Here is a 26,038-nt window from a genome sequence, read left to right on the forward strand (position 1 = left end):
CTTATTCATCACACTGTGCCTTTTTCTCTCCCTCCTCTTCTTCATCACACTGTGTCTTTTTCTGTCTCCCCCCTTATTCATCACACTGTGCCTTTTTCTCTCTCCCCTTCCCCTCTTCTTCATCACACTGTGTCTCCCCCCCTATTCTTCATCACCCTGTTCCTTTTTCTCCCCTCCTCTTCTTCATCACCCTGTGCCTTTTTCTCCCCCACCCCCTCTTCTTCAGCACCCTGTGCCATTTTCTCTCTCCCCTCCCCCTCTTCATCACACTGTGCCTCCCCCCCTCTTCTTCATCACCCTGCCCCCCTCTTCTTCACCACCCTGCCTTCTTCTCTCTCCCCCCTCATCTTCACGCTGTGCCTTTCCCCCCCTTCTTCTTCATCACACTGTACCTTTTTCTCCCCCCTTCTTCTTCATCACACTGTGCCTTTTTCTCTCCCCCCTCCTTCTTCATCACACTGTGCCTTTCTCTCCCCCTTCTTCTTCATCACCACACTGTGGCTTTCCCCTCCCTTCTTCTTCTTCATCACACTGTGCCTTTTTCTCACCCCCTTCTTCTTCATCACACTGTGCCTTTTTCTCCCCCTTCTTCATCACACTGTGCCTTTTTACCCTCTTCTTCTTCATCGCACTGTGCCTTTTTCTCCCCCCTTCTTCTTCATCACACTGTGCCTTTTTCTCCCCCCTTCTTCTTCATCGCACTGTGCCTTTTTCTCTCTCCTCTCCTTCTTCATCACACTGTGCCTTTTTCTCCCCCCTTCTTCTTCATCACACTGTGCCTTTTTACCCCCTTCTTCTTCATCACACTGTGCCTTTCTCTCCCCCCTTCTTCTTCTTCATCACACTGTGCCTTTCCCCTCCCTTCTTCTTCATCACACTGTGCTTTTCTCTCCCCTTCTTCTTCATCACACTGTGCCTTTTTCTCACCCCCTTCTTCTTCATCACACTGTGCCTCTTTCTCCCCCCTTCTTCATCACACTGTGCCTTTTTACCCCCTTCTTCATCACACTGTGCCTTTTTCTCCCCCCTTCTTCTTCATCGCACTGTGCCTTTTTCTCTCTCCTCTCCTTCTTCATCACACTGTGCCTTTTTCTCCCCCCTTCTTCTTCTTCATCACACTGTGCCTTTTTCTCCCCTTCTTCTTCATCACACTGTGCCTTTTTCTCACCCCCTTCTTCTTCATCACACTGTGCCTTTTTCTCTCCCCCTCCTTCTTCATCACACTGTGCTTTTTTTTCTTCCCTTCTTTTTCATTACACTGTGCCTTTCTCTCCCCCCCCTTCTTCTTATTCTTCATCACACTGTGCCCCCTCCCCTTCTTCTTCATCACACTGTGCCTTTTTCTCCCCCCTTCTTCTTCATCGCACTGTGCCTTTTTCTCTCTCCTCTCCTTCATCACACAGTGCCTTTTCCTCCCCCCCTTCTTCTTCATCACACTGTGCCTTTTTACCCCCTTCTTCTTTATCACATTGTGCCTTTTTCTCCCCCCCTTCTTCTTCATCACACTGTGCCTTTTTCTCTCCCCCCTCCTTCTTCATCACACTGTGCCTTTTTCTCCCACCGCCCTCCCCTCTTCTTCATCACACTGTTCCTTTCTGCTTTGCTTCCTCCGTCTCTTCTACTTACCTTTGTATTGGCTTCTTTCATTTCTTCTCTTCCCGCTGGCATGCTTGGGCCTGGGAGACCATAGTGGGAGTTTAGAAGTGCTGGTATAGAAATGTATAGTGAATGGCCAGTGGCTTCTGGCAGCCTCCTAACTTAAAATGCCAGCTTGCAATACAAACCAAAAACTTTATTTGTAGTGAGGGGGGCATTATAAAGATACCTGATGGTAAGTGGGGGTGATGCTATAAAGTAGGGTGGTAGAAATATGGTACTTATTTAAAAAGTAATAACACAAAAACCATCAAATCATCTAATTAAATAGCTATGTTCTGTTTACTGTGACAATGACAATTTTTGTAGTTTGGTTTTCTGTTGAGAAGTATGAATGGCATGCTTGTGACATTGACAAGGTGCTGGATAAAAGGGCAACTTCTGAAACTCATCCCCTTAAACACCTATTGTTATTCAGAGAATATCACCTATAATTATGCCATGTTCCCTTCCATAACACACTGTGTACTGATATTCATGTCTCTTACATGGGGGGAGGGGATGATTCATTGGGGAATGGAATGTACCAACCCCAGTTATAAGATTGAAGGCTCTGAGTGAACTGTTGGGTATCTTGAAATAACCTCATACAAAGAGCAGCTGTTCCTACCCTTCAGCATCAGTCCTCTGAGATTACACCATTGGGTCAGGAAATGACTGCTAATGAAACAAAACTGGTATTTTATCCATTTAAAGCTAGGGTCATGAGTTCGATTCCGGACCATGGCCTTATCTGTGTGGAGTTTGTATGTTCTCCCCATGTTTGCATGGGTTTCCTCCGGGTGCTCCGGTTTTCTCCCACACTCCAAAAACATACTGGTAGGTTAATTGGCTGCTATCAAAATTGACCCTAGTCTCTCCCTGTCTGTCTCCCTCTCTGTCTGTCTGTCTCCCTCTCTGTCTGTCTGTGTCTGTGTGTGAGTGTGTGTCTATATTAGGGAATTTAGACTGTAAGCTCCAATGGGGCAGGGACTGATATGAATGAGTTCTCTGTACAGCGCTGCGGAATAAGTGGCATTATATAAATAAATGATGATGATGATGATGATGGTATTTTATCCGTTTAGAAGAGTCAGTTTAGTGTCAGGAGTATAATGCTGTACCTATCCAGGTGTGGGGGGAACTATAAGCCCCAGCATGACCTGTTCATTTCCAGTGTACCTCTGATCCCTTCTAGCCCACTAGCTTTAACTGAACTGCATCGCCTATAATGCTTTACGCTGTTTTAGGTCTCTTTGTGGCTGCCGGTTAAGTACCAGCCTTGGTTTGCACACAGCACTTAGTATTCCTCCTATAAGCTGGTGTATGTGGTCTGGGTGTGGACTGGCAGCACAATATCACCGTGCTGGGTCTATTGAAGTCGACGTCTCCTAGCAGCAGGACCCAAATAGCGGCAGTAACTTTAGGAAATCAACTCAGAGCTTCGGGACCCCCGGCAATCTCAGGAGAGAGTCGGAGGTCTGTTGCCACGAGGGCCAGAGTACATCATTACTGAGAGAAGTTGGGGACATATTTCAGTGAGAAATTTGTTGCCGATTGCCCTTCTTTTATACACTGTCCATTGGCACACACTGGAAAGTTTGTGGAATTATAACTTTATAATACACTATGCAGCTATATCGGCATACAGACAGAACACATCTGGCATGTAAGATCTGTTGGTTATACCTTCTGATGTTACTAAAGGTGTCAAGCGGTGTTAATGTGGATGTTAAGCCACAACGCTTTTGTAACTTAAACAGGTTGCTGTTTATTTAAAGAAGATAACAAAAGATTAATGCAGTTACTCACAGTTGCATGTAGTACAGCAGTATTCAGCAGTAACAACAGTTGCAGCAATAAGGCAATACAGATTATATGCAGTACACACTTGTATATATATATGCTGGTGATGATGCACTCTTATGGAGATATACAGATGCAGGTAATTTACTATACTGCACAGCTGTGCAGTTTATGTTGTGGCAGACTCCTCTAAGTTTATTAGGGATAGCAGAGAACTTATATATTATGTGGCACGCAGCTACTACAACTGCGACTGTCCCTTCAGTGTCTGTAAAAGAAGTGCGGTGCGAAAAGCTAAACTTGCGTTTTCGGAGGTCTGGGCATGCGCAGTAGCGCAAATCGGACATTGGAGTCTTGCTCCACTTCCTGTTTCCTCCTAGACCACTGGGGATTACAGGTAACCATGGCATCCCAACTAAGGAGACGGAGCAAAGCGCTCCTTAATATTAACATGATCAACATGAGAAAAAAACTAGAATATTTTATGTACAACAGAGTACATTACTATAGTACAGAGTGACAACACAATAACACATTTAGGAACAGCTCCACCTGCAGTCCCTCCAGTGTAATCATTCATACAACATTAAGGGCTAGATTTACTAAACTGCGTGTTTGAAAATGTGGAGATGTTGCCTATAGCAACCAATCAGATTCTAGCTGTCACTTATTTAGTGCTCTCTACAAAATGATAGAATCTGATTGGTTGCTATAGGCAACATCTCCACTTTTTCAAACCCGCAGTTTAGTAAATATACCCCAAAGTCTCAGTCTGTTGCATTATTTCAACAAAATTACTCAGATTGTGACTGTAAGTTAGAGACACAGCATCTAAGTGAGGAACCCAGAGACATCCTGCTGGGCTGAGAGAATACTAGCAAGAAATTGTCACAGCCCAAAGAAGTCATGTTACCCCAACAGAGGAGGGGTGACTTAAAATCTGCTGAGAGAGAATGGATTTGCGCTAAAGCACCACTTTATATATGACTGTCCTAGTATCTTAAACATGTCACCCTTTTAAGTACTGTGCCTGAGGAGACGTATATTCTGTAAGTGAAAGCTGTCAAATACCTGATAACTGTGTAGGATACAGAACATATACAGTAGAAACAGTACAGGACACATACATAAAGAAACAGCCTGCTCGGCTCGGTACTCGGATAGGCGAAATTTGGATGGATTCGGATCTCGGGGAACTGAGTCCGCCCATCTCTAGTGTGTGTTAACTTTTTTATTATTTTTGTTTAGCACTATGAAGACTGTGATTACCTCCACTTTGGACCAGCACCCCAGCCATTTATTCATAGATTTCTGCTAGGTCCTACCATCATTATCTTTAACTTGTATAAAGATGCAACTGAGAAAGATTTGTACCATGTTAGAGAAATTGTTAGTGTAGGTACCCATCAGAATGAAGTCACGTTGTTGTGTTAAAGGGACATTCACAATTTGATACAAATGTGCGCAAAGTATTGCATGTTTATTTCAGATATTATATTATGCAGCGATATTACAGAGTCTTATACATAAATGACCAGCACCAGTGCTAAAGCAACAGGACAACAAGTAGGCTCGGTTGGTCACACTATAACAGAGATACCTACAGTGTGGGTCCATTATGAGAGGTCCTTCTGTCATAAAGTGAAACCAACCCCTGCCTGGTCAGCTAGGAGTGGCTGTATCTATAGGGTGATGCGGTAGAGGTCATGGCCTTTGAGCTATACATGAATTGGGAAAGTGCTGCAAAAGTGGCAGGGGGGGGGGGGGGGTGGAGAGGGAGGTAGAAATGGTAAATCCATGCCAGTGTAGACTCTCCTGGAGTGTCCACTTTTGCCATGTTGCCAATCAAATGGAAGGTAACGAATAAAACTGTTTAAAAATGAACAAATAGATTAGAAACTGTAAAGATGTAGATAAGAACATTTGTGGAGGGATTTATGTTTAAATCTGTGAGTGAACAGTTGTAATTTAACATGAAGTCAATTAGACAGCATGATAATTAGGTCAAAAGTAACTATTTTAAATATGTTGTTTGGCTGTGGTTACCTTTATGCTGAGCATCTTCATGATGATAATAATAATAATAATTATAGTAATATGTACTTGTGCACACTACATATGGATTATTTCTATCATGGTAATAAGTAAATGCAAATAATTTTTAGTACAAGGATGGTTGGATATTAGCATGACTGGCGAAGGTGTATAAGGGTAATGTGGCAGTACTGAAGATTATTTTTGCAGTGTAGAAAATATAGAACTACATAAGTACAATTGAATGCTATGGTATATTTCAGCAATGTGACTGAATGTAATAAAATTTTTTTTTACATGAGTGCCCAATGACAGAATGACCAAATGTAATGCATTATCACTTTATTTCAACTGTGATTTACAAAATGAATAGTTTCAAAGTAAGAATCAATTGAAAAAAAGCATGCCACACAAACAATCTCTTTAGTGCATCATAAAGAAAATGGAATTGACTCCTTTATTCATACCCACTGTCATTTTTTAAAGGAGTTTTAAGGTGTGTTTAACTCTTTTAAAATGCATGCTAATGGGCGTGACATTGGGCCTGATTCATTAAGGAACGTAGCCACCATAGCCAAGAAATTGAGTTTTCTTACTTGATTTTTCTGGACAAAACCATGTTACAATGCAAGGGGTATAAATTAGTTTTTTTATTTTGTACATAAGCTAAATACTGGCTGTTTTTTCATGTAACACACAAATACTTGATAGCTTATTTGTACACTGAAATTGAAAGTTGATCTAGGAAAAAAAAGTCAGTATTTAACTTATGTGCAAAATAATAAACTATATTGCACCCCTTGCATTATAACATGGTTTTGTCCAGGAGAAAACTTAAGTAAAAAAAATAAGTACTTTCCTTAATGAATCAGGCCCATTGTTTCTAGTGGTACAAAAAACAAAATATCTGCCATTTTTAATTGTGTTCCATTGTGGTACTATTTTTTGAACGTTACTTATTCCATCACCATGCATTTCCAAGCTTTGTAAATCCTACAAACTAGAACACATGTAAACTGCAGTTTACCAGTGAGTTAAGAAACACATCTAAAATGGCAGTGGGTGTGTGGCCTTAGACTGCTGGTGTTGTGTTTAGACTGTGACTGTCTGAACTTTCATTGCCTCATCTGGCCAGGAGTAGGAGTCCACCACAAACTGGTCGTAGTCAGTGCTGTACATCTGGGAGCGGACAAATGCCTCTTTATCCTCTGGCTCCGGAAAGACAGACGCTGTGTTATCTTTATAGGAATTCTCTACAATCTGAAAGTATTATATAAAAGTAACATCCATCATATTTATGCACAAGCTACCATGGAGCTACATCTAAGAAATCAGCCGGTGTTTTGTACAATGTCATATCACACACTGGTAGATTTAGTAAACAGATTATTTGAAAACATTCCATTTTTCTAGTATATATATATGGCAGGGTTTATGTGCATACATACATTCATATGTAAAAATGTGATAACACTACAATGTAAGCACTATTTATCATTAATGTATATTTGCTATATTTCCAATATATTGTTTTTTTGTGAAGTAGAGTATAAGACCAATATAATTAAATATTACATTGATAAAATACAATCAGCAGGCTTACAGACTAAGGGGTATATTTATTAAACTGCGGGTTTGAAAAAGTGGAGATGTTGCCTATAGCAACCAATCAGATTCTAGCTGTCGTTTTGTAGAATGTACTAAATAATTGCTATCTAGAATCTGATTGGTTGCTATAGGCAACATCCCCACTTTTTCAAACCTGCCGTTTAGTAAATATACCCCTAAGACATGCTTTAATGTTAGTCTAAAAGGAAAAATATACTTCAATTATATGTTTATTATCATGTTTTAGAATGCATTGTCAATAAAAAAAATTGGAACATAAATCATTCTGGTGGCTGGAGCTCCTGAGTCTGAGAACAGTTTTATGATTAGAATACATGGTCTGATTATATGTTTAAAAGTTACCTAAAAAGGGGAATGTACCATTTATGTAAGTTAATAACATAAATCATTCATAAGCATAATGCCCATAACCAGCCTTTATTTTCAAACACTACATGATTTAATAGTTTTAATTTATATTTTTATACATATTTTACAAGGGGACATATCTGTTTCCAATGTACTATAACAAAACCATACAATTGCTGTACCCCACAGAAGAGGCAGGAGAGAAGAGATGGTCATTATCTTATAACCCTCAGAGTATTTCCAAATAAAGCTGGAAACACACATTACAATACATAAATTTAACCTGATTGTGAATGTCCTACTTGGTGTCCAATTTGGTCACTCATGTGAGTTGGCAAATTAAAAAAATAGATTACCTGGTGGTCATGTCAATCAGCCAGATCCTATAGGGTACCATTATTACAGTCAACTGCATTTTCAGCTAAAAAACTTTGAAATCTGAATGGATTTTAACCATTTTTTTGGCCATCAGTTGTCGTCGGTAAAGAGCCACAATGATTATTGTCCAACTCGATCTAAATAAAGGTACAATAGTCCCTATTGTCCTGTCTTAATTCAGGATGTACTGTAGTTTACCTTAACAGCTATCATAATTGAGACGTCCTGTATTATTTGTAAAGGTGGATAGAGACGTCCCTCTTCCAGATGTTTATCAGAAACCTGCTGAGCTATGATCTTTATAAAAACAAAACAAAAACAAAACAAAACAAATTAGTCAGTACAAAGTTTTGTTATATATGTATTATCTGTGTTCTTAACATGAAAAATATATTTCAGATTATTTTTCTTATCATAGCCTATTACAGCGCTCCTTAACACTTATCAATTAATTATTACTTTTTTAAAATGATGCTTGTACTTCTACACCCTTTTGTTATTGAGCAGAATGTACATGATCCAAACCGTGGTGAGGTGTTAGCTGGTGAATTAACCAAACCTGTATTCAGTATACTTTATATCCTTAATAAATTTATTGTCTCCTTTTTTTATAGATGCCAGTAATCCACTAATTACAAACACTTTGCTTGAGTTATAGGCAGTGGTCCAACTACTAGCATAGCTAGGGGTGCGGTGGTTTGCAAGTCCTGGTAGTCAGGTGGGACCCTGCACCGGCAATAGTTTCACTACTGGCTGGCCCCACTATCAGTACACAGCAGTCCAAAGAGCATGCACCAGCAGAAGACATCAATTATTCTATATTGGGTAGTATTTTAGGAGAAAAACTGAAGTAAAAGTAAACAGAGTGGTTTTAAAATTGCTGTAGGTTGGGCTTTGATGTGATGTTTTTACTTTTTTCACCATGTAAATTTTGCAAAGCATCCATCAACCAGCTGTTTTACAACAGTATTTGAGGGCATGCACTAGCTCATATGAATAAGCATTGATAATGCAAATATAACATTAGCAATTTAAAACCAAATTTTTTTGAGGTGATTCAGTAAAAGACAGTACAACAGGAAAACTTCTATACATTACAGAATACAAATCAATGCAAATTGTACCAAAAAATAGGACATGGAGTGGGAGCAAAGCCAAAAGAGAGCCAAACGCCCCATTCCCTTCAAGGAGAGAAACTATTTATAGGTATGTGAAGAGGGAGAAGCAGCAGAACACACTGTCAAATAACCAGCGGAGGACTGATGTAATCCGCCCATGAAAAACAAAGTTTGCCGTAAGATGATGTGGGACTATGAAGAATGTGTCACGATAATGACTCTTATGCCACTGACTGATATTAGCGCAACTAAGCAGGGAGGCACGGAGTCTCATGCACCCCCGGTATTCACCAGGGTCCCCGGAAGGAGGTATGGACTTGCTGCTTGAGGTGCGCAGGTTGCGGCTCTCCAAGTTAGTTATCAGTGCAGCGGGTAGAGAACAGGAATGGTCATGCAGTCCAGGTCAGATACCAAATGGTACACAACAAAAATCCAGAGGGTTGGTCAGAGGCGAGCCAGAGGTCAGAATTCAGATAGCAGACAAACCAAATCGCAGGACAAGAGAGTGGTCAGGAACATGCCAGGAGTCAGAACCAATGCAACAAACAACAGGAACTAGGGAACTGGAGACAGGAACACTGGAGCTGGTAAAACCAATACTCTGGCACCAGAATGGTGGAAGAAGGAGCCTTAAATAGATGTATATGGCCCCTGATTGGAAGGGAATGATTCCAGTGGTCAGAGGCACCTGACCCCGACATATGAAAGAGAGAAGCGTCCGGTTGCTAGTGGTTCCACTGCACATGCGCGTGCAGCGTCAAATGCATCAAATGAGACATGGCTCAGCAAAGAGGACAAGCGTCCGTCCCCGGCACATATGGACAGTGCGGAGACGGCGCCTGACAGTACCCTCCCCCTTCTCTCCGAACTGGTGGCTGTTTTTTTTTTTAAAAATGGGCCAGGAGATGAGGAGCATGAAGATCATCTCTGTTGACCCAGGATCTCTCCTCAGGGATGTAGTCCTTCTAATGGACCAAAAATTGTGATTTGCCTCGGAGAGTTCGCATCTTTAAAATGCATTCGACTTTTCTCCAGAAGTAATCTTGACGGGAGGAGGAAGAGAAGATCTCTTGGAGAATTCATTGATAATGAAGGATTTTAGAAGAGAAATATGAAGAGAGTAATGCACTCGGAGAGAAAGGGGTAACTGGAGTTTATAAGTAATGGCATTTAAAGTTTGGATAATGGGATACGGTCCTATGTAACGAGGTGCAAACTCTTTGAATTTAAGATTCCGAGTAGAAAGCCACACCTTATCCCCAATGTGGAGTACAGGGATGTTTTTCCGATGGCAATCTGCAAAGTGCTTATACCATCCAGTGTCTGTTGTAAATTGTTTTGCATCTGAGACCAGATTAAAGCAAATCTTGAGCTGCCGATACCCTAGAGTCAGGTAAGTCCAAAAAGGTGGGCAGAATCGTGTGTCTCACGAATAAAGTAAAAAAGGGTGACATGCCTGCAGATTCAAGCAGGTGATTATTATGAGAGAAGTCTGCCAAGGAAGGAAGAGGATTGTTGTTCAGAACAGAAACATTGAATAATAGACTCCAAATCCTGGTTGACCTTCTCAGTTTGGCCAATCGTCTGGGGATGGTATCCAGAGGTGAACTTTAATCTAATCCCTAGAAGCTTGAAACAAACTGCACCCCACGGTCGGAGATGATCTCACGAGGGCAACCATGCAGACGAAAAATATGATGGATGAATAAGGAGGTCAATTTGGAAGCAGAAAGTAGTCCCTTGAGAGGAATAAATGAGCGAATTTAGAAAAACAGTCAACAACTACCCATATGCAAGTGTGACCATGACTACTAGGGAGGTCAGTAATAAAGTCCATACTCATGCTGGATCATGGATGTTCTGGAATGGGAAGCGGAAGCAGGAGTCCGGCAGAAGAGTGTCTAGGAGTTTTATGTCGAGCCAGAAAGTCAGGATTAGCTGGAATCTGCTGAAAAATAGCGATCAACAAGCTTGCCGGGAATTTAAACATTGAGCGGACTGTAAATAAATAAGGTTTCTATGGTCAGTAAACACAGTGACCGGAAATCGGGCTCCCTCCAGCAAGTAGTGCCATTCTTACAAGGCTAATTTAATAGCCAGTAGTTCCTTGTCTTCAATACCATAATTAGATTCAGTATAAGAATTTTTTTTAGAGAAAAAACCACAGTGTCTGATGGAACCGGAGAAATTCTTCTGGGACAGGACAGCCCCCATGCCCACTGAAGAGGCATCGACCTCCAAAAAGAAAAGTTTATGTAGTTTATGAATCAAGATAGGAGCCGAGGACAAAGCTTCTTTGATAGCCCCAAATGCGAGGACTGCCTCTTTGGACCAGGATTTGACTTGGCCTCCCTTACGTGTAAGGGAAGTAATGGGAGTAATAAGGATGGAAAATCCCTCAATAAATTGCCGGTAGTAATTTGTTAAGCCGATAAAGCGCTGAGTAGATTTTAACGTTGCCAGCTGGGGCCAGTCGAGTATAGCCTTCACTTTATCTGGGTCCATTTGGAGGCCAGACCCGGGCACAATGTATCCCAGAAAGGGTACCTGGGATTGATCAAAGAGGTACTTTTCCAGTTTGCAATATAAGTGATTCTCCCATAAGCGGAGTAGCACCTCTTTCACATGTGCATTGTGGGAAGGTAGGTCCTGGAAAATATCAAGATATCGTTTAGATAGACAACCACAGACTGATACAACAGATTCCGGAAGACCTCATTGACAAATTCTTGGAATACAGCAGGGGCGTTACACAGCCCAAAGGGCATTACAAGGTACTCATAGTGGCCGTCTCTGGTGTTGAATGCGGTTTTCCATTCGCCCCCTTTCCTAATCCTGATTAAGTTGTAGGCACCTCTGAGATCCAGATCAGTAGTAGTTAAAATAGTAACTTAAAACTGTCTTGTAAGTGTTTTGTTTTTACATCATTTTGTAAATGGTTAGGAGATGCAGTATCTCTTAAATGAAAACATTTTTTTACCTTCATATATTATTTATAACCAGCTAGCATATGTAAACTTATTCTTTTATCCCTTACGCTACACATGGACACTTTAGATGTAGATGTATCAAACCTTCAAGAAGAAAAACCTCATTTTGCCATGGGACATATGTTACACATAACGCAGCACATTTCTGCCAATGGGGTACGCAGCAATGCAGAGTTTTTTCTGTAGGTGGGTGGCTTAGCTATTTTCACCTGCTAGACACACCCCCAATTACGCAAGTCACGCCCCAATGATAGGCCCACGCCCCATTTTACGGCACATCGAGGCGTAGCTGCGGCACATAGATTCATTTAACACTTGACTATAGAAGTATATGCTTCGCTAAAAAACTATAGTATTATGGATTTTTTCAGGGAGGGGGGCCCCAAATGACTATCTTGTCTATGGCCCCATGAGGTAAAAATCTGGCTCTGCCCCCATGTCTAATTTAAAACATTGTGGTATCTCTGAGCAGAGCAGCAATACATGCGCACTGCCACAAACTCAGTACCAGGGCAACATATATAAAGTAGTCGGAATTAGGATAGCATTAAGTTATATTGCAGAATGAACACACAGCAATTACACAGTAAATGGTGATGCTAGAAAACATGGAATTTTGGAAAAACAGTGTTCAGGTGCCTCATGTAATCGTATATTCATGTGCTATTGGAAGCTGGCAGGTCTCTATTTTTAACCATTTTGTCCTGGCAATGCTGTAATACTATTTTAATAAATTCTTATATTTTTTTACTTTGAAATGATCCTTTGACTGTCTATCTGTACCAAGTTGCTAAATTAGGTGCCAAGATTTAAACATCTCTGTTCTCAGATGAATCTAACCTGAAAAAGTAGTGAAGAATACCACTAAACCCGTCGGGCATGTTTCTTTCTTTTACCTTGCTGTTACCCTTTGGTCTAGCCTGATAATCAAGTAATTTGCCCCCTCCTCCAACATGGCTCAATATTCTCCTATTGGTATCCTGCAGTCTATGTATAATATGTTTCCTGTATAAGGTAATAACTACCTTGTCATCTTGGTATTAGGAATGTGAGTTTATTTACAGTACCTTGAATCACTGCCGCTTTAATGTGTTACTCTGTCACATTCCACACCTTTCCCCTGATTGTTTATCTTTTCATATATTTAAAATAACCCACAATGCTGTAGAGGACTCCTCATAAAGAATAATACTAGTCACCATTCATCCTGTATTTATCCTTTACCATCTGTTCATATGGTGGACCCAAGATAACCTGAAGTAATAGTAGGCACGTTCCTCATGGTGCCCGATGACAAAATAACATCTAATATATTTCCCTATTCATTAGACATAGTTCACTTTATTTATATACAATAACTTGATATCATTTATTATATTTTACCGTAAATGCTTTGCCTTTGAGAAAGAAAAACAATTTCTACAACCTCCTCCCCAAATCCCACGCTTGTGTTCTTTCTGTAATAACATGTAAAACCTGTGCAAACAGAGGCTTTAGTAGAGTATGGAAAATATCCCCCGTTCCCTTTTTTCACATTACCTAGTCATCCATAAAAGTCATGGCTATGCCAAGCTACACTATAAACACCTGCAAGTGTCTGCCAGCTGGGATCCTCCGACCTATAAACGTCACTCAACTTGTATACGGCTCAGGAGTTACAATTACTAAGTATTGCTCCAGAATGCAAAGCCAGGTTAGACAGGGCCATCTTTTCCATTGGGCACGATGGGCAGGTGCCTGGGGGCCTCACGGGCAAGGGGGCCCCATAGGCATGGCTCTTAATGAGAATAAATAATCCTGCAAAAGAAAAAAACCTGCAAAAAAAACCTTCAAGGGTCACTGAGCAAGTACATCTATCTATCTCTATCTCTATATATCTATATCTATATCTGTATACATCTATATATCTATATCTTGGGGCCCCGGTGCACTGCTTTGCCCGGGGGCCCATAATGTTGTTAAGATGGCCCTGAGGTTAGATATAAATCCTACAGCTTTTATTGATAATATTTCTAGTGGAGAAAGGGAGCAAGGAAGGGAAGGTTATTCATATGATTCACAAGATTTATATACACTTTAATAAATGCTAAATACATGGGTTAAGTAGACATATTGTATGTTCTCCCTGTGTTTGCTCCGGGTGCTCCAGTTTCCTCCCACACTCCAAAAACATACTAGTAGGTTAATTGGCTGCTATCAAATTGACCCTAGTGTGTCTGTCTCTCTGTATGTATTTTAGGGAATTTAGACTGTAAGCCCCAATGGGGCAGGGACTGATGTGAATGAGTTCTCTGTACAGCGTGGAATTTGTGGCACTATATAAATAAATAAATGATGATAATGATATTGTGACTTTCAACATATTTTAGGGTAATTACCAGAATACCTGATCCCTAAAGATGATGTCCCCTATATTTCTTATTTACTAACCAAAAATAGCATATTAGAGTTTAATAAATGGGAAAATGTATGAGTGGGACTCAACCATTGCATTTTAGGGAGTCATGTAGAGGACAAATCCCACCCTCCTTAGCACTCAAGGGGTAATGATGACATCACGCCATAATGTACAACATCACTATTGATATGTACAGTATATTGCAGCGGTTAACACATTTAGCAAGAGGTTGATACGGTTCATTGTATGATTGCTGATACCACTGATTGAAAAGTCTAGAAGAACACTGTCATTATACACAAATCATTTTCTAAATATATACCAGTTATAACTATTGCTCACAATTTATTAGCATTTCATTGGGGTGGTTTGTAAATAATGATAACAAGATTTACCACATTTTTCTTTTTTACAAAGGAATAATAATACATCCTTGTAGCCATCAGTGTTTTTGGAAAATAAGATAAATATTAAAACTGTATGTGACTGTCATGGGACAGCAAGCGATTGTGCTTTAAATGATGGGTTGAGATGATTGTACATGAAGGTTGGCATGCTAATTAACCACCATTGCTTTTAATGTGATTTCAGGGTATTTGGCAAATGCTGATAAAATGTTCCGCTACTGAACCATGCCACACAAAGTATAGCTACCATCTCAGCAATACCCCTTTCATAAGAATCCACTCAAAGAGCTTAAAGTCATATTTTTCTTTCTCCCCAAAAATAATGACTTGTAAATGACAGTTTTATCACACAGCTAGTTAGGATGTATGCCCAATCATTCTCTGCCACCTCTTCAGCAATGTGTTATTAAAGTAACAGTCCGTTTATTGTCAGCAAGACAGGCTGACATTCAGGTGTTCACTTTCCAAAGCCAAATACAAGAGAGCGTAACTTTGATTTGAGTTGATAAATGCAAGGTATTTCAAGCTGTAATACCTTCTAATTGCAGACAATTTCACAGTGATGACAAGCAACGTTCCCTGTTTTTTATGAGGTTTACCAAGCAGAACAAAAAATGTCAAGGATTTTATGAACTAATGAAATAGTTTTAACAAAGCTGTCTGGATACCCAAGTAACTTCATAGATAATCCCATTAAATATGTATTCTAGTGAAAACTATGTTGTCAGGGAGCCAAAATGTACACGTGCTGCATATCACTATCTTGGATTCCACAAAGCACTGCAAAAAAATGAACAAGAACATTATATTTAAATTACTGTAGTTCAAAGGACCTTAAAATCCTGAATGGGCTTCTATATTTGTAAGCAAATTGTTATACAAACTAGAAGAAACATGGACCATCATTTTTCAGACTGACACTTGTTCCAAAAATTCTGATGTTTTTGTTCTTTACTGGCAGCTTACGTTTACCCCAAATGAGAGGGCTGTTCACCCAAAGTGAGACTCTCCAGAGTAAGAAAGATGAGACTGTCACCTTGTTTCCTGACCTCCAGTCAGAGCTGGATTAACATAATGGGCTTTCTGGGCTATAGGCCAGGGGCCTCCTGCAGCTGGGGGGCCCTAACAAAGATTTTTAGTGGGCAGCGTTCTATAATTGGTTTTTTTTTTCATAACACAGGCCGGCGATCGGGTTGGGTGCGGCCCCACCCCCCAACTGTCATTATATGTGCAGCAATGCCTCTCCCATTGCATCCTGTGAGGCAGCTAACAGACATTGGCTGCAGGGGGGGGGGGGGCCGTGGCCTCACAGTACACTTAGCCATGGGGCCTACTTGGCTTAATCCAGCCCTGCCTCTAGTGCGTCCCTCCTGATAACATTGATTGTAGATTGGAGAGCAGTGCAGTCATTTTCGTATTGGAATCACACTGAGTTCTCTCTTGCAATCAATAAGTGATGACCGATGAGTGGGAACATGGATTGGGGGAGGAAAGCCCTGATTAATGCTTTAGGTGACACACTTAGCATTGCTGCCTCACAGCACTGGGGTCGTGGGTTTAATTCTTAGTAGGGCGCTATCTGTGTGGAGTTTGTCTGTTCTTATGTTTGTGTGGATTTCCTCTGGGTGTGGGAGGAATCTAAGTGCACCAGATTCCTCCCACACAGCAAAGACATCCTGGTAGGGTAAAAATATTGTGTGTGTTGTGTGTGTCCTTCTGGACATCTGTAACCTCCATTCATTTAGCCACCCCCAATAAGTGCACATTGCAACCCATACAACCAACCAATTTCGACTTGACTACACCCCATATATGATAGGTTGCAGAAGAAAATTGGGACTGTCCCCCACACAAATTGGACTGTATAGAGTCACTCAGAAAAAAAAGACATGTGAAATAAAAAGAGATAAATAACAAGCACTCAATCAGATTTGATCTAATTAATTTGATGTGCACAGGACTAAAAAAACAATTGGTTTGCACAAATTTTTTTTGATTTTCTTTCTCTTTCTTACACAAAAATGGAGCAATTTGCTGTGTCTCTTGTAATAGATGTGCTTAGTCACATGACCTATGTGAGGTAACATGTCCACTGTCTTGGAACATATTATCAACTGCACTATTATGTTATATCCTAAAGACAAAGACAAAGGATTAAAAGAAATGTTCTCATAAGGATTCAGATTTAATTCTAAACCACTAGCTGGAATATTATGTGCTCTATTGTTCAACAAGTGCCACAAAGATTTGTCAAGAACAATTTTTAGGATAAAGCAAACAATGTTGCAGATCTCTGTAACTACTGAATGCTCTAAAAAACTGGTGGTAATTTTTTAAATCTAAAGATTAGATCACAATAAGAACCTTATACAGTCCAGATCTTAGAAACATCAGTTGTAACTAAAATGTCATAGATGTACTGTATCTCTAAGGTTGACTGCCAGTATAAGTTAGCGATAAACCCGTACAATTATCACGAACCTCAATTAAAAAATAATTAAAACATTTTTCAGAATCTGCTAGACAGGTCCGATGCCTGCTGGCTGGAAAGCTTCTGTCTATGGAACTGCTTGCTGCTAAAATGGAAAACTAAACACGAGAATTGGGGAAGTGTGTAACCTATCTGCTATGGGAGTGAAATTTTAATAGAATAAAATAAATTCAAAATACATTACTTGACATTAAGTTTAAAATGAGTGCCAGGGCTGTGTGCCTCTCACCTCACCACCGTTCTTACCTCAGCAGTAGTCAGGAAGATGTCATCACTAATGTGTCTCACGCCGCATGCTACAACTCCAAGGGCAACACCCGGGAACACATAGGAATTGTTGCCCTGTCCAGGATACAGCGTTCGCCCATCTGGAAGAGTGACGGGATCAAAAGGACTTCCACTTGCAAAGATGCCACGGCCCTGCAATTAATAGTTATTCATAGAATTAGATCACGGAAGGTTTTGTTTATTCAATTAAAATATATATTCCGCCTCTGTTTTTCAAGTAATGAGAGAATATTTGATTATACTGAACATTGCTATCACGAATCCTTAACTGCAATCAATTTTAAAAAGAATCAGGAAAAATTGAGGATACAGTTTGAACCTCTAAAATTTTGATATCAAATCACCAATGAGTTTTGTATTTGAGTTAGTTTTTCACTAAGTCATTATGATGTTATTATTTTTTTCTGCTATGGTTGAAAACAGGATTCAAAATTATCAACCTTTATGCAGCATTGAGGGTTAACTCTTTGGCAGAGAGCCGCAGCATTATTGTGACACTGCCACAAGTTGCAGCGGAATTTTGCGCAAATAAAATTTTGCAGCAGTACCTGAAGTTCTAGCAATACAATCTTCAAGTTCTGATTTTGCTCCGCCATTCTGTCGGGTATTTGGAAATTCCGCATTCCACCGAATTTACAGTCTATTTAAAGAGCTGGGACAATGACTATGTCAATTACTTCAGCTTTATGGCTTGGGTAGGAGTTCCGGACAGTTAAGGCCAGATTTTGCTGGAGAAAAGTGCAAAATTCTGCACCCAACTGCAGAATGAGGTGAATATTCCACTGAACAGTATTGAACATTTTGCTTATGTCTATAGGAAGCGGTGGTAGGGAAAAGGTCAGACTACTATCTTTTACTAAATTTACTAAAGTTAGCTGCTATTTTGTTTAACTCACACATAGATAGGTTAGAGACAACATTCCTTACTTAATTTGGAGAAATTAAGTAAGGAATGGGTGGGGTAGGATTTTCTTTTAAATATATCAAAGGCATTTTCACAATGATTTATTTCCAAGTGGAGGAGTCTTGGAGTTAGGGTCAGAGCTATATTTAACCTTGATTGTAAAATACAAAAAAAAGGCATAAAAGTTTAAAATATTAAGCTGCACAACAACTCTATCATTCACTACTTAAATGTAAAAGATGTTCTTTGATTTTTGTAGGTTAAACATAGACATAAATGGCAACTAAAATATAATATACAAGTTTCTTTTCTATAAAAAAAAATAAAACAGTACCTTATAAACATACATTTAATTTATTTATGTAAATGGTTCTAGAGATAAAGTCTGTGATCATGAAGTTTGCAGATTCCTGAAATGAGCACTTTTCAATTAATTTAAAACATATTTTTCAACATTTCTAGCCAGAGACTTATAATGTTTTCACTTGAGCTCCCTCTTACATTATAATGATTACTAAGATGCAGTAAGCACTTTCTCTGCCAGATCTATGGGTAAATGTATCACGCTGAGAGTTTTCCAGCGGGTTTGAAAAGTGGAGATGTTGCCTATAGCAACCAATCAGATTCTAGCTGTCATTTTGTAGAATGTACTAAATTGAATCTGATTGGTTTTTCAAACCTGCAGGAAAACTCTCAGCTTGATACATTTATCCCCCCGTTTTTATTGCACATCACATAGGGGGGTATTCAATTGTTGCTTTTAACGCGCTAAAACAAAAAAAAAACGACCGCTCGAAAAATATTACAGTTTATACGGTAATATGTGCGTAAATACCGTTAATACGGTAGTTTACTCGCTGAATTTCATCTCGCAGCTCATGGAGCTGCGAGATGAAATTTAGCGAGTAATTACCGTATTAACGCTAATATTTTTAGAGCGCTCGTTTGAGAGCGTTAACGGCAACAATTGAATACCCCCCATAATGTCCATAGCTTAAACCCCATTCATTTCAATGCTAATAGTGTGATAACAATATATCTATTTATTTGGTTATAATTGGTAAGTCAAGTGAGCTGAATGCTGCAATGAATATACCTTATCTGTATTTATGTAGATATTATTATACTTGAAGCATATTACCAGATGGAAAGCATTTTTAAGGTCTATAAGCATGTAGTGTTTCTTAATGCACCTTTGTTCTTAAAATTGATAATGTCATCATAGGTGCATAGAAGATTGCAGTGTTAAGAGTATCAGCATCAGATCTAACCTGATGCTCCATTCCATAGTGTTCTTCTCAAGACACTACTTCAAAAGAGACATAACATAAGAGGGTTATTGAATTACCTCAGTCAGACCATAGCATTGCTCCGCAGTGCATTCTGCTTTACTTGTGGGATTGCTGAGTGCAAAGATGATTGGTCTCTCATTGAATGAAGCCATGTCTTGCAAAATTTGCTCAGTGAAAGCTCCACCTATTGCTGCAACACCTGATGTACAAAGATTGCTGTTATAAACATGACAGAGAAATATGGAATTGAGCACATTTAGAGAAAATATATATTTAACATATTTATAACTAAATCGTCACCTATTAATACAGTGGGTTTGATAACTTTAACAACATCTCCCAAACTCTTCATTTCCTTATGTGGATGGGCAAAGCGCTCCTTTTCATGTGTCAGGGAAGACCGATCCTGTAAAAAAGACATTTATACAGAATTAAACATGTCCAATTAAATTATGTTTTTGTAAATGTGTATTCTGCATTAAGGTTAAATAAATGATGATGATGATGATGATGATGATGATGATGATGATGATAAGGTTATCATGTAATGGTCTAATCGCGCTTCCATATTCATAGAGTAGTATCACTGTTTCACTAGCCAAAACTATGCTTTTTTTTTTATCTTTGCTGATCAAGAAATATGGCAGTTCCCAATGTTGTTATGAAATAAAAATAAAGCGAAAAACTCTTCACACAGAAAGTATTCTATATTGTACTTTACAGAGAAAATAATAAAGATCATGTTGAATATTTCACATTTCCACAAGTGCTGCCAACTAAATATTTGTATTAATTTAATGATACAATTTTTGTCACTAATAACATTTCTCAGCGCTAGGTTTCTCTAATGAATATACACTGGGGATGTGTCTGTGCCCATTTTTAGGCCTGCAGTATACATATTTTGGGATCAGATACAATTGTGTCTTGGAATATGGATATAGAACTCACCCCACTTGAACACAGTTTAAACGAGCTGTAAATTAACATTCATTTATGTTTCACTTAAAATATTTATTAAAACATTTATTTTTCTTTTAATATATCCATTGTTCTAAAGTTTCATCACTTTTGACAATCTCTGCTTTTTGCTTGGGTGATATACACTCATAACATTTTTTAAAAAGTATTTTAACAATTTTTTTTAAACAGGACACACCATAATATCTCAGGTTAGACAGTCTACCTGTCACTACATTAATGTAATCTGGTTGTGATACAATAGCTCCTGACCTGCTAAATGATAGAACAAAATTATGCAGGATTACACTGAGCCCCTGACATCATCATGAGTTCCAAGTGTTCCAACATTTGGGCCACCAGGTTCCATATAAATTCCTGCCAACTATCTTACCACATTGGCAGCCCAGGTCCAGCAATGAGGGTGACAGTAGGCAGGGGTATGACTGTAGTAGGTGCAGCAACTACATGGCCTGGAGGTGAGTGGGGTCAGGCAATTATGAATTGACATCCCTCTCTGCAATCCCCTACACCTCTGAGGCAGAGCGGAGACCTCTTGTGGCGGGACACGCACATTGGTCACATGCACCAGGCCGCGCATAGTCAGACGAGGACAACTGCTCTGCTCTATTGAGGGTTGACTGGGGGCCTAGGAGGAGAGAATAATATTGCTGGTCACTACTTAAATTATGCTATGGGACTTGGCAATGCACTAGTAGCCAAAGGCATGAACTTAATTTGCTTTCTCACCCAATAAAGTTTTCCAAGTTGAAATAAAGGATACAAACAGCATCTTTGGGGGGGGCCAATGTTCTTTTGATTGCTGATAGGAACCTACTACATAGTATTATAGAGTAATCCACCAGGAAAAACATCAAGGTTCTGTTTGTGAAGTAACAAAACAAGTCCTTAAAATCTTCAGTTTATGAGTTAATCACATGAGTCTCTCAAGGTAATGGTGAATATATTTTGTGTTTAAAAAGTACATGCTTGTGCAGAATTCACTATCATTCTCCTCCACACTGCTCAGTGTAACAGTAAAGATGAACTGGCCCAGCAGGTTCCACTGTGTCAAAGGCAAAAAGGCCTATGTTTCCTCCATGAATATGTTATATATATGCATTTGCAATACTGTTTTCATTGTACTTTCTGGTCAACAGCTGCAAAAATCTGGAGAATCAGACTAGTATAGGAATTGTGAACAGAAAGCAATATTTATTGCCAGCAAATAAACAAAATGATTACTATGTAATGTAAATTATTTGTTTTGATTTAAATTTCCAACTGCTTTAGCCAGTCCGATATACTGAATACATTTTTGCACACTCAAATACTCAACTTGGTTCTTTTTTTAACATTCCTGCAGATGGCACTACAGCTTGATAATACATTTTGATATTTCTTTGTAGACATATACCTTATGCCAAGAGTTACAATAGTATCTGCAATAGCAAGCAATACTTTGTATATTTATGCTTCAGAATTTCACCAGAGGTCACCGCCGGTCAGAGGTACATAACTCTATTTAATCAGACTTCAGGTTCCAAGACAACATCACATTGACATTTGGGGTCACAGCTACAAAAAACAGTGAGTATCATTGGTTAATATTGTTACACATGTGGAGATTGGCATTCTGCTGCCTTTGGATTAAGCAGGGCCGCCATCAGGGGGGTACCCTTGTACCGGGCCCGGGCTCACCAGGGGGCCCGGTGGCACACACTTAACAGGGGGCCCGCTATCTTCAGCCTGGCTGTCACTGTGACAGCCAGGCTGAAGACAGCAGGGAAGACGCCGGGACTGAAGGACAGCGGGCAGAGCCGTGACTGTACCTGCAGGATTAACTTCGGCTTTTGGAACCTGAAGTCTCTCTCTCCCTCCCTCTCCCCTAATATTACCTGCACCCACACTATTACCATTATTACAGTAATAGTGCGTGGAAAAACCGTTACTATGGTAATTCTCTCGCTGAAATCCAGCTAACTACAGTTTTTATGAGCCCCTATGTGTGTGTGTGTGTGTGTGTATGTATATATATATATATATATATATATATATATTTATTAGGGCCCCCCTTAACTTACTTTTCAATCGCCTAAGTCTGAACCCCTTCATGGAAGATACGACCAGGGAGGGAGCCGGTTCGTGACCACAAAAGGCAAGGTTTTTTTTTTCTACAGGATTTTTTTTGGGCCCCTTTTCCCCCTGGCCCCCCGGAAAGATGGCCCTGGTTCATCGGGGGTGGGTCATCGGGGGCCCCTGCCTGCTTCATTGTACTGGGCCCCACGATTTCTGATGGATGCCCTGGGATTAAGCATATGTAAATATAAATATCAATCACCTTTGAGTGTGTGCAAATGAGTAAGAAGATGCAATGGACCAGCAAAAAAGGCAGAGAAGTAAATTTTGGGTTAACTGTTTTCTAGTGAGCAGCAACATGTTTCACTGAAGAAAGAAATATAACAGTAGTGGTGGTAGTTGTCAAGTATTATTAATATTACATTTGTATCATTCTTGTTTGTAGAGTATTTTTTTCTTATGACCTCCCCAGTTTCTTCTTAGAGAAAATGAATACAATAACACCTACGTTCATATATGATCTGATATTGCAAAAAAGCATCCAAAACCATCTATCCAGTTGACCCAGAGTTAGTGTCTTCTTATCTACCACCTGTCTCCCTAAAATGCCAGTGCATGAATAACAGGAGCCAGAATCAGCAATAGATCTAGTTCTTTACTTTAAACAAAGTCCATTAGATAAAGACATGGCGGGACCTAGTTTTATATAAGACAGTTATTGTATATAATGTGTGTTGGAGAATGCTCGTTTTGTCAGATCAGATCAGGCTGTGATAAGCTTCTCATGAAATGTAGTAATAGGGGCAAATGGAAATGACTATATTGAGTGCAGGGCACATTTTACAGTATAAGTATACACTGATGTACAATTTAAGGACATTATTGTAATTGTGGGTAAAATTAAATTTAAATGTGCCCTGTAAAGGATCAATAACAATTTACCTTAAAGACTTTAAATACATAATTTAATTTAAAATACATCTACATAGGTATCAATTCTCCAACTATAGGGAATTTTTGGTTGTACGTACTCAGCTGTCCCAGTTACAAAGTCCAGTTTATATGAGGAGGACTGCAGGAAGCTTGACTACAACAACAATTATGACAGCTGCACGCTAACATGTGGCTATCATCATACCTTACAGGACTTCATCAGAGAAACCCAGCAGTGACTTAGTTGCATTACCTACTGCCCCCATTTGGATAAGACTAAATAAGAGGGGCAGATGTTCTAATTTATTTTTCTAATTTTGTCAGCCAAGTTTGCATTTGCAAGAAGAAGATAGGTACCCAAGAAGAAGATAGGTACCCAATGTTATCTCTGCATGGCTTCTCACTGAACCAAGGGAGAGGTTTAGACATATTTAATTTGTGATATGTGTGTCTATGTTGTAGAGGGTTTAAAAAGTTATTTATTCAAGGTTTCCTGGTTATTTCTCATGGATTGCCAATCATACTGAATGAAGAGCTGAAACTGGCCAACAGTAGTGCTACTGTAAATGTATGAAAAAGCTGTCTCTTCCATCCAAGATTCATGGCTCAATATAAAAAGTACACAAGTTGAGACATTGCTTAACATAGTAACAGTTGCATTATTATCAGACTCTAATATAAGCAGCTCATTGTATTGTAATAAAGTTCAGCTTTTGAATACTCAATGCCAAGTACAGCTAAATAGATCATAAAGTTATCATTGTCAGTACAGCACCACACAGCTCTAAACTGTGCTGGCCAATGGAAAACTGAATGGATATTCCACATGCGTAGTAGGTGGGTGGCAGCAAGGGAACTCATTAAGAAGTTTCCAATCTTAACAGTTACAAGATATGGTGCTTTAGCTTTTGAATATGGGAAAGGAAAATATGTTAGCTTTGGAGAAAAAGATTATGCCAAATACATCAAAATTGGAAATGTAAAAGTGCTAATGAGCACACATAATTGGATTTAATGTATATTCAGGGAACATTGTGCAATTGTACCCAAAACTGATGAGCCGCGAATCTCTTGATGGCAGCTGCCATCTTTTATACTTTTATGTATTCAGCCATTGGCTGATTGATTTACACTCCTCCTTATTCCCTAAACTATTTAAGGCACATGGTCAAGTTAGATTGTGCCAGATAATCATCAGCTATTTGTATAGCGCCACTAATTCCGCAGCGCTGTACTCATTCACATCAGTCCCTGCCCCATTGGAGCTTACAGTCTATATTCCTAACATACACACACACTGAGAGAGACTAAGGTCAATTTAATAGCAGCCAATAAACCTACTAGTATGTTTTTGGAGTGTGAGAGGAAATCGGAGCACCCAGAGGAAACTCACACATCTTGGTATCCTGGTGACCTGTATCTATGTCTATTCATCAGGCCCTGGCATCCAGCGTCATATGCTTCTCAGCTAATCCTGGTATTCTGGTATCAATTAAAATCCTCCATTCAGCAAACCCTTGTATCCAGTGTTCCGTTATATCCTGAACTCTCCTTGTTGGCAATACATTCTCTCCTGTTGGTCCTGCCTTGTACCAATCTGGAGAACTGCGACCTGCGGGGTGATGCAGTGAACCCCAAACCTTCTTGAGGGGGGGCCCTGGTAAAAAAAACCTTCATCTCGTTAGACACTGGACCTCTAAGGTGGTGGTGACAAATCACGCAGGCTGCAAAGAATCCACATTGTTCCTTTGAGTTCTGTGACAGAAGCACAATCTCTTGATTGCTGTTAAACATGGAAACTACTGGATTTGATTGTAGCACAACTTTATTGATGTACATGTTCAAAACTGGTTCCTTACACAACAAAACCTGAAATTCTCCCATTTTTTCGAATAGATGTAATTGCCACTAAGAATAGTACCTTTAGTGTGAGCCATTTAAGTGTATCTTCCTGATAAGGAGTCAAAGACTTCAAATACTAGAGCCTCCAAAACAAGATTCAGATCCACAGAGCCACAGAAGATTTGATACAAGACAGAAGTCTTTTAGAATTCACAAAGTGCCGAAACCATTACTTTCAGTGCACTAAGGTGCAAACCATTCAATAAATCCTCTTAAAGGAAATCCAGCACCTGAGATATGTTAGCAGTATTGATCAGCCTGCACCAGAGCATCATCATCATCAACATTTATTTATATAGTGATAACATATTCCATAGCACTTTACAACTGGGAGTATGAATGTCTTCCAGATGCTGTAATAAACTATAGAAGAACTTTTCTTTCTTGCTTGCAGTAATACTTCAATTACTTTTTAAGAAATTTCTTTACTTTTGAGCAGTGACTGC

General features: G+C 39.4%; 1 protein-coding gene across 1 annotated transcript in view; it reads right to left on the reverse strand.

Moving 5' to 3' along the window:
* Positions 1-5,802: 5,802 nt before the first annotated feature.
* The window catches only part of ME1 (malic enzyme 1), a 318,849-nt gene continuing 298,613 nt past the window's right edge, over positions 5,803-26,038 (reverse strand). The window contains exons 10-14 of the mRNA XM_075202703.1: positions 20,019-20,124; positions 19,775-19,917; positions 17,481-17,654; positions 8,029-8,127; positions 5,803-6,735 (exon numbers count right to left, since the gene is read on the reverse strand). Of these exons, the coding sequence (XP_075058804.1) occupies positions 6,568-6,735; positions 8,029-8,127; positions 17,481-17,654; positions 19,775-19,917; positions 20,019-20,124 (690 nt within the window). The 3' untranslated portion in view covers positions 5,803-6,567. The remainder of the gene's footprint in view (positions 6,736-8,028; positions 8,128-17,480; positions 17,655-19,774; positions 19,918-20,018; positions 20,125-26,038) is intronic.

This window comes from Mixophyes fleayi, chromosome 3 (assembly GCF_038048845.1).
Source record: "Mixophyes fleayi isolate aMixFle1 chromosome 3, aMixFle1.hap1, whole genome shotgun sequence".
Taxonomy (NCBI): domain Eukaryota; kingdom Metazoa; phylum Chordata; class Amphibia; order Anura; family Limnodynastidae; genus Mixophyes; species Mixophyes fleayi.